The sequence below is a fragment of the Cantharellus anzutake genome (genome assembly GCF_015039405.1).
Source record: "Cantharellus anzutake strain C23 chromosome Unknown EI90scaffold_258, whole genome shotgun sequence".
NCBI classification, from domain to species: domain Eukaryota; kingdom Fungi; phylum Basidiomycota; class Agaricomycetes; order Cantharellales; family Hydnaceae; genus Cantharellus; species Cantharellus anzutake.
The window spans coordinates 15,185-28,291 of record NW_024067208.1 but is presented as its reverse complement, the minus strand read 5'-3'; the positions used below and the strand labels follow the sequence as shown (position 1 = coordinate 28,291).

The following is a 13,107-nucleotide window of genomic DNA, read 5'->3' as shown; positions in this document are numbered from 1 at the left end:
AGCGGTAGATAGAGTATGGAGTGACATGGCCAAATCCGGGGTGTATGATCCTGGGTTAACGGCAACTAGCTGGCGGTAGAATTTGACACTTTCTTCAATGAATGGGAGCGCCTCCGAGTGCCGTCCCAGATTGGAAAGAGCATTACATAGACTGTTGAGTGACATGGCCAAATCCGGGGTGTATAATCCTGGGTGACCAGCAACTAGCTGGCGGTAGAGCTTGACGCTTTCTTCGATGAATGGAAGCCCCTCCGAGTGCCGTCTAAGATTGGAAAGAGCATTTCGGAGATTGTTGAGTGACATGGCCAAATCTGCGGTGTATGATCCTGGGTGAACAGCAACTACCTGTCGGTAGAGTTTGACACTTTCTTCAATGAATGGAAGTGCCTCTGAGTGCCGTCCAAGATTGGAAAGAGCATTTCGTAGATTGTCAAGTGACATGGCCAAATCCGGGGCGTATGATCCTGGGTTGACAGCAACTAGCTGGCGGTAGAGTTTGACGCTTTCTTCAATGAATGGGAGTGCCTCCGAGTGCCGTCCGAGTTCAGAAAGAGCATTATATAGATTGTTGAATGACCCGGCCAAATCTGCGGTGTATAGTCCTGGGTTAACGGCAAGTAGCTGGTGGTAGAGTTCAATGCATTCTTCGATGAATGGGAGTGCCTCCGAGTGCTGTCCGAGATTGGAAAGAGCATTATATAGATTGTTGAGTGACATGGCCAAATCTGGGGTGTATGATCCAGGGTTAATGGCAACTAGTTGGCGCCGGAGTTTGACACTTTCTTCAATGGATGGGAGTGCCTCCAAGTGCCGGCCAAGCTTGTGAAGAGCAACATACAGACTGGTGAGTGACCCAGCCAAATGCGGGGCGTAGAGACTTGAGTCCACAGAAAAAAGGTAGCGGCAGAGTACAACAGAATCATTTGCTGCCTCATATGCCTCTTGGAATCTTGAAAAAAATCCCAGGTTCCATGGAAGTTGGGTAAGCACTTTAGCCAGTGCACTAACAGCCCTGTGGTCAACAGCTAACTGGAAGACCATGAGGTAGTTTCTTTAACACAATTAATAACTCATACCTTAGCCCATTCAGGGAGTAACGAGATACTGACATAGTTTTCCATTCTCACACAGACTTCCACCCACCGAGTTGCCTCCTGACTTAGAAACATAGTAATTGGCCCAGCAAGCTCCTCAGACCGTTCCTGGACTTCACTGAGGTGATGGACAATGTGGCGACATGCATAACGAAAGTGCTCAGATAACTCTTTTGAAGGAATGCACGGCATTTCATCTTTTTCGGACAAGTTTTCGATCAGTCCTAAGCCCTTTACAGAGCAGAGATCCTTGTTCAGAATCTCAGTACATCGCAGGGCAACCCTGGCATTCTCCACCCCCACCACTATCGGAGTGAAACGAAAGCTGATCATTTGAGGATCGATCCGATTGACGATAAAATCGCGGAAAGATTGGTGTAAGATGCGAACCGGAATGTGGGGTTCCTCAACTCCTGAGAGCAGAGGAGCAAGTTCAGCCAACGCATATTGAACAGAAGAATTGAGGAAAGGTGACAAAATTGCATCCCAAGCTGTGACGGACAGAGGCTGTTGAGCAACAAAAATCGCTCCCATTACAATCGGGTAGTCGTGCGCAAAATCTTCATCCTCCCAATCAAACTTCCTCAAAATCCTCATATACAAATCATCCATCATCTTCTCAGTGGGTACCTTTGACCGTTTGGTCCCAGTGTCGAGTAGGCTCTCCAGTGTTCTCATAGGATTCTTCCTAGGCTTCTCCATGTAGCGAAAGATGGTGCTGATCCAAATAAACAAGCCACCTGCTTGTTCCCGGATCTCTTGCACCGCACTATCCTCGTCCTGGAGTTTGTGTGCTAAATCAGGATGCCATTTTTTAAGCTCTTGTAGCTGGAAACGGATGTATGCAGCACAGTCATGCATATTTGTGTCATCCAGGAGATCAATGGTGAGATGATCGATAGGGAAATGGCGTGAGAGGGAGTGATTGACAAGATCAACATATCTCGAAGTAACGAAAAACTTGATGGAAGACGGTAATTTGGGCACTTCCTCGCAGAAAATCTTAGCAAGAGGTTGATATGCTTCTTCGTCACATTCGTCTAAAGCATCGATGATGACCACCATCGGATGGCTGGGAGGCGGAGGTTTATGGAGAAGAGGTGAAGATACCAATTCCCGGAACTGCATCGTGAACGAAGCTCCTGAGAGGGTGGGGTCTTTTCGAAGGGCAGAGATCATGAAGGTACGGTAATCTGCGTCACGGCTCGCTAGAGCTCGAGCAATGCCACTGAATAAACAGTCCGGCCGTGGCTGTTCGCCTGCCCTGAAGAAAAAGCATAGCAATAGGATAGCCTCCCTGTTGCATCTATCTGCAATCGTGTGCACAATTGAAGTCTTGCCAGCGCCGGCCACAGAAGTCAATAGCATCAGCCGGTTCTCGTTATCCCCGGTGTCATGACACCAATTCATGATACGCTCCATGAGATCGACCCTGGTGCCTTCTAGGCACGCCTCTGTTGAATCATGGTGGGCAATTTGAGGGTATCGGAGACTAGCAAGGATTGGGTCCCTCTCCAGACGGTCTAAGCTCTCCTCTATAGTCGATAATTTGACACCAGTCGTTAAATTCGTCCTAAGCTGCACCGTCCAAAAATCAAAATGATTAAGGAACAATACCGTGAGGAAAGCTACCTGAAACGATGCCAACGCTTTGTCAAAGTCTCTCCTCAGGCCCTCAATTCTTCCAGGGTCTCGATAGTGAGACAGTGCATTTCTTACAGCTGACCGTTTCTCTAATTCTTTAAGTTTTCGTTCGATTTTGGTTTGGATCTCCTGCAGCGCGCTGGTATTGGACGTAAGGATGATATCTGAAACGACCAAAAACCAATACAACGTACCTCCCAAGCTCCGTGACACCCTCTACCCATGGCCCTGCCTCCTTCGCTGACATATCATAAGACTTTATGGTTGAAACTACCTCGGCCGTAGCGCTAGCTACGTATTTACCAAAATCAGTCCATTCCTTCTTGTCCTCCTTGAACTTCTACATGGGGCAAACTAGCATGAGCCTTCATTCATAATCAAGCTTGAATCATTACCAACTTTAACCTCGTCGAAGATGGAGAGTGCACCGCTAGTCGCCATCTTTAGAGGGGGACACCAATCAGCGGTAGCATTGACGACCCTGAGAATTGGAACCGCCATGTCAACTCCGGCCACAAGGAGATTATCGATCGTTTGCCTGAGAGCTTCAGCCTTTTGCCGCAACGACATGGTTGATAGCAGAACGAGTGGATAGAGGAGAGAGGGCTTTAAGCGCGCAACGCACGTGTGAGCCCCTAAACACTCAGAAGCTAGAGCCGTCTGATTATGGAAGGTTGCGGAAGGATATGATATATGCATTTATTTGGTCAGCACCAACACGGACTACTGATCCAGTATCAGCAGCGAATTCTGGGGGTGACATAACCCGGACTCGTGAAAGGTAATTGGTACGGGGGATATAAGTCTGCTGCGCGAAAGCCAGTATCATGCCGCCTAGATCTGGAAGAAGAAAGATGAATGTGATTAGGGATAAGAACTAGACATGAACGAACAAAGACTATGGAGCGTCATACTGAGGCACTGGTCTGATCACGGTGTTCGCTTCGTACAAAAGAGCTGGCGGTAAGCGCCGGTGAGGTACGCGTACCCGACGTACGCCAGTGGAGGCTGGGATCCAGTCCAGCCTTTCATCGGGATCTTGGAGTACTTCAATCAGCTTTCATATGAGCTTCACTAGTAGGATGCCAGTAAGTGACCCGGCTTCATGCGCGCGTCAATGCCTACAAAATAGGCCTCGGGCAAGGCTTAGTTTTTTTTTCAAGCCCGAATATAATCGTTTTCTGCAACCAGCTTCCTTTTGGGTAGGGGGCAGACTCGTACCCAGTCGTCGTCGCTCCGTGGACGCGCACTGCGAACACGCGATTTCAAAAATTGACTAAGTTACGTTTGTATTGTAATACATAATAAGTGGTCACGTTGCGTATTGAAATACATCTGATCACATGACTTTATCTCCGCAACATGTGATCAGATGTATTTCAATACGCAACGTGACCACTTATTATGTATTACAATACAAACGTAACTTAGTCAATTTTTGAAATCGCGTGTTCGCAGTGCGCGTCCACGGAGCGACGACGACTGGGTACGAGTCTGGCACTAGGGCGGCTTTCCGACCGGCTCGGAACTCCCAAACATGGTGCGCGTTCCCTGTCTAGCACAGTATGCATGTGGCCATAACTGGAACTGCATTCGCACTCGGCTCATAAAGTAGCTCACTTGTACACGCGAGACTTCATCCCCACTTAATCCTCTCGAGTTCTTCGGTCGAACTCTCGAACTCCTCCAGATCAATTCAACCCATATATACTGCTCAGCGCTTAACGGGTTACGATATGCGGGGAAATGAAATTCAGAATGTAACATGAAAAATATATGCTTAGGGTCACGACCGAACTCATTCTGCTAGCAGCTCATGAGAGAGCCAGTCATTCTCATCAAGCTGTGTTCCAACTAACGTCTGTTCGTTACGGCCAACCAAACAAAAGAGGATGTTATAGACCCAATATGCTAAGATACCCGCAACAATGCCGAAAGAGAACGTACGCGGTGGGAGTGGCGATCACTCACTTGGATCTTGATTATGGGTGAGTCTGCGTACGTTCCTCGGATTTCATCTTCACTGAGATAGAAAATCAGAAAAATCCATTCTTGCCCATTCGTGAGAGCACCGCGGATAATCCTTTTCTTCGATGAATGCGGCCCAATATGCATTAGTGACAAGCGTGGGCAGAAAGCTGGGTAGAACTTGGAATCCTTGGCACAGGCATACATTCCGGCCACCGCGTGAGGGATGTGTTGGACTACCGGTACTCCTACCTGCTTCGCTTCAGTCACAAACAATCCGTTTGAGTTCTGGCGCTTGGCGTATTGGAAATGGGGCCTGTGGATGGACGACCACATGGTGTGTAAGCGCAATCAGATAGACAGAAAAGGATGGACGCACAATGTTTGCGAGGGTCTGTTATGAGGGCAGTATAATCGATCGTGCCAGTGATTGTTCAAGGAACGCGCTTAGGCCGGGCACGCTTCTGCTGGGACGTGTTGCTCAATGATGAGTACCATGCCCTGGCTGCCTGATAGCATAGCCGACACCCGGAAGAAGATAACGTCAATCCATAGGCGAGGACCCGCCTCGTTCCATAGTGAGGTCAGCAAAGTAGGGGCACACGGTTTTGGGCAAGATGGCGATACAAGTCCCCCGATGTCATAAATGTTCTGACACCTTGATCGATACTTTCCGCCACGCGGTCCGCATGATTGACGAGAAGACCACTGGGGGGGTGATGTTGAGCTGTTCATGATATCGAAGCCTGTGTCGGAGAACAGCAATTTGAAACAGAGGATCAACTCCCTCCTCCACTTCCTCCCGTTGAGAGAGAAGCCTTTGGAGCTCTTCGAGAGGCCGTATGGCTCTAAAAAGTTCGACACTCTTGAGGCCGGAGCCGGGAGTTCCCCTTTCGCTGTTTTCAGTCATTGGCAGTGGTATGAGTTCAAGATAGGCAGGTTGCCAGTCGCAAATACATGTACTGCACTGACAACAAAGATGAAAACCCTGATGAATCAGGATGAAGCGTGCAAGTCTAGAAGATCAACTAGAAGTGCAGCTGCTAGCGGGGGTCGAGTCATAGACGTTGGTAGGCTATACAGATTGGTCACTCAAGTCGGTGGTGGTTGCGTAGCAAATCTGAATAGAGGTGTGTGGAGAAGGCGCCGAGTTTGCCGAATCGAGTCCGACAAGCCCAACCACACTGCTAGTTGACGTCACCACCACTTGTAACTGGTGACAGTCATCTGATTGCTTCCCCCCTCCAGCACCCTGGAGCAGGGCTTATCGTTTGGGGACCCGGATACACTCACCCCGGATGCAGCAAGGAACACATCTAGTATTGACCACATCACCAGATCTGGACAGCCTTGCCTCGCTATTGTCCCTCTCACCCAGTGACACTCGAACTCTATGTCCATGGCGCTCGATATATCCTCAGGCCCATTCATGACGATCTCGAACATTGCCAGTGGTATCGACTTATTGTTTGCGTTTTATATACAGGGCAGGTCGCTTCTACTCGTGGACGACCCCGGAGGCGAAATACTCAGTAGCGCTCATGTCGGTTTTGGACATGTTTTATTACTCGGTCGGTCGGTTTGTGACCAGTCCTCTTCATAAATTAGCCACGGCTTTGTTCAGCACCTTGCTAGAGACGACCTGGGATTGGATATTGTGACATCATAGTTCAAATACACGCACCTTCAATTTTGGAAGTCCGAAAATTATCAAGGCTTCATTAGTTTGGGACCCTCACCCGTGCAGCGCACCTTGGCGGTGGCTGCTCATGCCTCGTCAGGAAACAACTCTGTTGCCTCGTTGCCTCGAACTTACAACAAACTCAGGCACAGGGGTGGGAGTCCGGCGAATACATGTGCCGCCTCATTGTGCATTGCCATGCAATAACGATCGCGAAACACCCGGTTTCAATGCTGTTTCTGCAACTATGTTGTGTAGTGCCTTCTCGACCGAAGTCATAGAGATAGAGGCTGGAGTCCTGCCTATTCTCGACCTTTAGTCGAGCGTCTTCAACTTCTTCCTACAGATCTTAGACAAAGCACGGGAGCACAGGCTGGATCTGACCCGTTAGGTGGTAACGGTCCCGTGGATACAAACTGTACTGACTCGGAGTAGGCTGATTCTTGATCCTTGAGGGTTGTGCACCGAGGAATGATAAACAACGCCATTCCCTGCGACGTCCAGTGGCCAGGTCGCAGAGTGTTCCAAAGGGCAGCTAATTTGGACTATCATTGGTGCTGTCTCCGGGGTGCAAGGAATGAACAATGTTTACAATGCACGTTCAATGTCTTTTCCTCCGTAGTAATATTTTCGGTTCTTGTTATTTGGGCCGTGGTAAGGAGGCATTGATGATCGAAGGCGAATGGTTCGGGGAAGGATCCGTGTTTAGAGATGGTGGCCGCTGGCGGCATTACGACTACATTACTTCATGGACTAGGTCACGAAAAGATACATAAATGATGGCGTATTGGCCAAGACTTACTGGTGGTGTGCGCTCCCAGCAGTACTATTTAATTTGCCCTATTTCTAGACCTCATATCCTAAAACCACAATCTGGTGATCGACGACAGCAGGGCTCCCGCCACACAAACAATAGTGGAATATATTCGTGTGAAAGGTACACCAATCTCCATCTTTCAGTCGAAGCCTTGAGTTTGTTGTTTGGCCGCAATGAGGTCTGATGCTGCAGATATGGACTCGTGGTTGGGGCTGGGTAGTCAGATAGAATGAAATGAAATGAATGGACCGGAGTTTAGGATCGTATAAAGCTCGCCACTCAAAGCTGGAAAATGAAAACGAAAAAAATGAACAAGTTGAAGACTGTCTGTAGATGTGCGACCTGGTCATGAGTAAGAGTTGAGAATGCGTGACGGCGAATGATGAACAGTGCAAAGAACTTGGGTGCGAGTTAGACCGTGAGAGATGATGAAGCAATTAGGAGTAAGGAAGGACTGAGAGTGGAAGCAGAGTTGACGTCGTAGCAGCCCCCACCGACAGGCGAATGGCCAAATCAGGTGAGATTCAAGCGGCGGAACTCAGCTCTTAGGCAAGAAAAGAATTCCCGCCAAGTTTGATATCCATGCCTAACAGTTAAGAATGGACGGGCACGGACAAGGAAGGGGGGTTTCATGCGAATATGGCTTGCAATAAGCATCCCGCCTTTCATGGGAAAGAGGAAATTGCAACACGCGAGAAAAAGTGGACAAGCTTCAATCCATCACCCAGGTCGTCTACCGGACCTTGAACCTTGAATCGGAAGCAGAGGGAGGCGATATCTTTGTTACCAGAAGGTCTGGAACGAAGTGCCATCTCGTAAGCACATCACCTTTTTCACCGTTGCGAAAACGAGTGGAATCTAACGGTCGAGGACAAAAACTAGAGGCATTCATCAGGCATCAGCAACAGCAAATGATAAAAACACGCACATGTGTCGTATCAGTCACTTGAGTCAACCTAGAAGACCAACCAAAATCACCATCATTAGCCCCGTGCAAGACCGAACAAAAAAACACTGTCGGACGAAAGCTTACTGAGAAACATTCAGCCTCGCGCTATTCGCCTGCGAAAATCTCCACAAAATAAACTTGACTGCTTGGTTCATATCCCACCGCCCGTATACTCCGGAAACGTACTCTAGCTGCTCCGCCAAACCCCTCATCCTCATTGACCCTGACCGGCCCCGCACTCCCACTCCGCCTTCCCGCACCACTCGTAGTCACACTACCCTGCCCCCCTGCTACAACCTTGCCCATGATCTTCTCCATAAATACACCCTTCTTCAGAAAGAGTATGATACGTGCCAAGAAGAACTACCTTCAATACCACGGAATCGAACAGCACAAGGGGGGCTCCTTCATCCGATTGGGAGCAGGATTCTCGGTCAATGGTTGGTCTTATTCCGATAAGACCACGCGAAAGATGATGGAGGTGACGGTTTCAAAACAGCGAATCCACTGTTTACGCTCAAAGCTACTAGCGTCTCGAACATCCTGAAGTGGTAAAGGGCGTGAGGAAAGGAAGGGGGCAAATCATTACTTAGCACACGCAATGCCAAAGAGGATGCAAAAGACGCGCTGGATGTGTAACCAAACTTCGTCTCCGTTATGCCCGTCATCTTGGCCCTCGGGCAGGCTCAACAAACATAGATCAGCACATCAGCGAAGAGGAAAAATGTGTCAGAGAAAGGAACGAATACCCTTGATATTAAAATTGAAAGGTGCGACTGCGATTTGTTATGGGCGTAGCGCGGCAAGTGATTCTGTGAATATTTTATTGATAGTTTGCAATCAAACAAGTGAGGTTGGATTTGTTGGTGTTCGAGCCCAATATATATCCAATTCAGGCTTGCCTGCCATGTGCAGGTAGTGAAGTAGCCAATGTCATGCCGAAGATCTCAATGAGGACTGTTTGTGCCTCGGAGTGACGTCTTAGATTCGAAAGAGCTTTACGTAAATTCTGGAGGGAATTGGCCAATTTTGGGGTGTATGCTCCTGGGTTAACAGCAACTAGCTGGCGGTAGAGTTTGACACATTCTTCGATGAATGGGAGCGCCTCCAAGTGCCGTCCGAGATCCGAAAGAGCAATACTTAAATTATTGAGAGACATGGCCAAATCCGGAGTGTATGATCCTGGGTTAATGACAACTAGCTGGCGGTAGAGTTTGACGCTTTCATCGATGAATGGCGCCTCCAAGTGCCGTCCGAGATTGGAAAGAGCATTGTGTAGATTGTTGAGTGATGCGGCCAAACCCGAGGTGTATGATCCTGGGTTAACGGCAACTAGCTGACGGTAGAGTTTGACACTTTCTTCGATGAATGGGAGTGCCTCTGAGTGCCGTCCGAGATCCGAAAGAGCATTACGTAGATTGTTGAGTGACCTGGCCAGGTCCGGGGTGTATGATCCTGGGTTAACAGCAACCAGCTGGCGTCGGAGTTTGACACTTTCTTCGATGAATGGGAGCGCCTCCGAGTGCCGTCCGAGATTGGAGAAGGCATTACGTAGACTGCTGAGTGAGCTGGCCAAATCCGGGGTGTATGCTCCTGGGTTAACAGCAACTAGTTGGCGGTAGAGTTTGACACATTCTTCGATGATTGGGAGCGCCTCTGAGTGCCGACCAAGATCTGAAAGAGCAATACCTAGATTGTTGAGTGACATGGCCAAACCCGGGGTGTATGATCCTGGGTTAACAGTAACTAGCTGGCGGTAGAGTTTGACGCTTTCTTCGATGAATGGGAGCGCCTCTGAGTGCCGTCCAAGATCTGAAAGAGCATTACGTAAATTGTTGAGTGACCTAGCCAAATCCGGGGTGTATGATCCTGGATTAACAGCAACCAGCTGGCGTCGAAGTTTGACACTTTCTTCGATGAATGGGAGCGCCTCTGAGTGCCGTCCGAGATCGGAAAGAGCCTTACGTAGGCTGCTGAGTGAGCTGGCCAAATATGGGGTGTATGATGCTGGGTCAATGGCAACCAGCTGGCGCCGGAGTTTGACGCTTTCTTCGATGAATGGGAGTGCCTCCGAGTGCCGTCCGAGATCGGAAAGAGCAATACCTAGATTGTTGAGTGACATGGCCAAATCCGGAGTATATGATCCCGGGTTAACGGCAACTAGCTGGCGGTAGAGTTTGACACATTCTTCAATGAATGGGAGTGCCTCCGAGTGCTGTCCGAGATTGGAAAGAGCGTTACATAGATTGTTGAGTGAGCTGGCCAAATCCGGGGTATATGATTCTGGGTTAACAGCAACTAGCTGATGGTAGAATTTGACACTGTCTTCGATGAATAGGAGTGCCTCCGAGTGCCGTCCGAGTTTGTAAAGGGTGACATATAGACTGTTGAGTGACCCGGCTAAATGCGGGGTGTAGGAACTTGAGTCCACAGAAAAAAGGTAACGGCAGAGTACAACAGAATCGTTTGCTGCCTCATATGCCTCCTGGAATCTTGAAAAAAATTCCAGGTTCCATGGAAGCTGGGTAAGCACATTAGCCAGTGTGCTAACAGCCCTGTGGTCAACAGCCAACTGGAAGACCATGAGGTAGTTTCTTTGATACAATTGACAACCCATACCTTAGCCCACTCAGGGAGTGACGAGATACTAACGTAGCTTTCCATTCTCACACAAACTTCCACCCACCGAGTTACTTCCTGACTCAGAAACATACTAACTGGTCCAGCAAGCCCCTCAGACCATTCCTGGACTCCACTGAGGTGATGGATGATGTGGCGACATGCATAACGAAAGTGCTCCGATAACTCCTTTGGAGGAATGCGCGGCATTTCATCTTTTTCGGACAAGTTGTCAATCCTCCCCAAGCCCTTTACATGGCAGAGACCCTCATTCAAAATCTCGGTACATCGCACGGCAATCCTGGCATTCTCCACCCCCACTGCTATGGGAGTGAAATGAGAGCTGATTGTTTGGGGATTGACAATAAAATCGCGGAAAGATTGGTGTAAGATGCGAACCGGAATGTAATGATCCTCAACTCCTGAGAGGAGAGGCGAAAGTTCAGCCAACACATGTCGGACAGACTCGGAAGACTTGAGGAAAGGTGACAAAATGGCATCCCAGGCCGTGACGGACAAGGGCTGCTGAGCAACGAAGATCGCTCCCATCACAATCGGGTAGTCATGCGCAAAATCTTCATCCTCCCAATCAAACTTCTTCAAAATCCTCGTATACAGGTCATCCATCACCTTCTTAGTGGGCACCTTTGATCGTTTGGCACCGGTGTCGAGCAGGTTCTCCAGTGTTCTCGTAGGATTCTTCCTAGGCTTCTTCATGTAGCGAAAGATGGTGCTGATCCAAATAAACAAGCCTCCCGCTCGTTCCGAGATCTCCTGCACTGTACTATCCTCGTCCTGGAGTTTATGCGCTAAATCAGGATGCCATTTCTTAAGCTCTTGTAGCTGGAAACGGATGTATGCAGCACAGTCATGCATATTTGTGTCATCCAGGAGATCAATGGTGAGGTGATCGATAGGAAAATGGTACGAGAGGGAGCGATTAACAAGATCAACATGTCTCGAAGTAACGAAAAACTTTATGGAAGACGGTAACTTGGGTACTTCCTCGCAGAGAATCTTAGTAAGGGGGTGATACGCTTCTTCGTCACATTCGTCTAAAGCATCGATAATGACCACCATAGGATGGCTGGGACGCCGAGGCATTTGGAGGAGGGGTGAAGCCACCAATTCCTTGAATTGCATCGTGAATGGAGCTGTTGAGAGGGTGGGGTCTTTTCGAAGGGCAGAGATAATGAAGGCACGGTAATCTGCGTCACGGCTTGCTAGAGCTTGAGCGATGCCGCTGAATAAACAGTCGGGCCGTGGCTGTTCGCCTGTTTTGAAGAAAAAGCATAGCAATAGGGTAGCCTCCCTATTACATCTGTCAGCAATTGTGTGCACAATCGAAGTCTTGCCAGCGCCAGCGACAGAGGTCAGTAGCATCAGCCGGTTCTCGTTATTCCCAGTGTTATAACACCAGTCCATAATACGCTCGGTGAGATCGACCCTGGTGCCTTCTAGGCACGCCTCTGTTGAATCATGGTGGACAATTTGAGGATATCGGAGACTATCGAGGATTGGATCACTCTCCAGACGGCCTAAGCTGTCCTCCATGGCCGATAATTTGACGTCAATCGCACCCTCCAAATGGTCTAGGCTGTCCTCTATGGTCGATACTTGAACGCCAATCGCACCCTCCAGACGGTCTAAGCTTTCCTCTATAGTCGATAATTTGACACCAATTGTTAAATTCGTCCTAAACTGTACCATCCAAAAATCAGAATGATTAGGGAACAATGCCGTGAGGAAAGCTACCTGAAACGATGCCAAAGCTTTGTCAAAATCCCGCTTCAGGCCCTCAATTCTTCCAGGGTCTCGGTAGTGAGACCATACATTCCTTACAGCTGACCGTTCCGCTACTTTTGTAAGTTTTCGTTCAATTTTGGACTGGATCTCCTGTAGTGCGCTGGTAATGGACGTAAGTATGATACCGGAAACGACAAAAACCAATACAACGTACCTCCCAAGTTCTGTGACACCCTCCACCCATGACGTTGCCCCTTTCGCTGATACATCATATGACTTTATGACAGATACTACTTTGGCCGTAGTACCAGCTACGTATTGACCAAAATCAGCCCATTGCTTCTTGTTTCCCTTGAAGTTCTACGTGGGGCAACTAGCGTGAGCTTTCATTCATAATCAAGCTTGAATCATTACCAACTTTAACCTCTTCGAGGATGGAGAGTGCACCGCCAGTCGCCATCTTTAGAGGGGGACACCAATCAGCGGTAGCATTGACGACCCTGAGAATTGGAACCGCCATGTCAACTCCTACCACGAGGAGATTATCAATCGTTTGCCTGAGAGTTTCAGCCTTTTGCCGTAACGACAT

The 13,107-nt window shown here is 48.8% G+C and overlaps 2 protein-coding genes across 2 annotated transcripts; both read right to left on the bottom strand.

Moving 5' to 3' along the window:
• Positions 1-4,238: 4,238 nt before the first annotated feature.
• Positions 4,239-6,152, bottom strand: EI90DRAFT_3295720 (uncharacterized protein; the record flags this gene model as incomplete). The annotated part of the gene is made up of 7 exons (XM_039067461.1): positions 4,239-4,541; positions 4,710-5,022; positions 5,086-5,100; positions 5,167-5,602; positions 5,679-5,694; positions 5,788-5,958; positions 6,000-6,152. The coding sequence occupies 7 exons, from the start codon at positions 6,150-6,152 to the stop codon at positions 4,239-4,241; spliced, it is 1,407 nt and encodes a 468-aa protein (XP_038907678.1).
• A 2,893-nt stretch (positions 6,153-9,045) lies between these two features.
• On the bottom strand, positions 9,046-13,107 carry EI90DRAFT_3024115 (uncharacterized protein; the record flags this gene model as incomplete). The annotated part of the gene is made up of 5 exons (XM_039057886.1): positions 9,046-10,725; positions 10,773-12,473; positions 12,528-12,678; positions 12,733-12,878; positions 12,937-13,107. 5 exons carry the CDS (start codon positions 13,105-13,107, stop codon positions 9,046-9,048), a joined length of 3,849 nt encoding a protein of 1,282 aa, XP_038907677.1.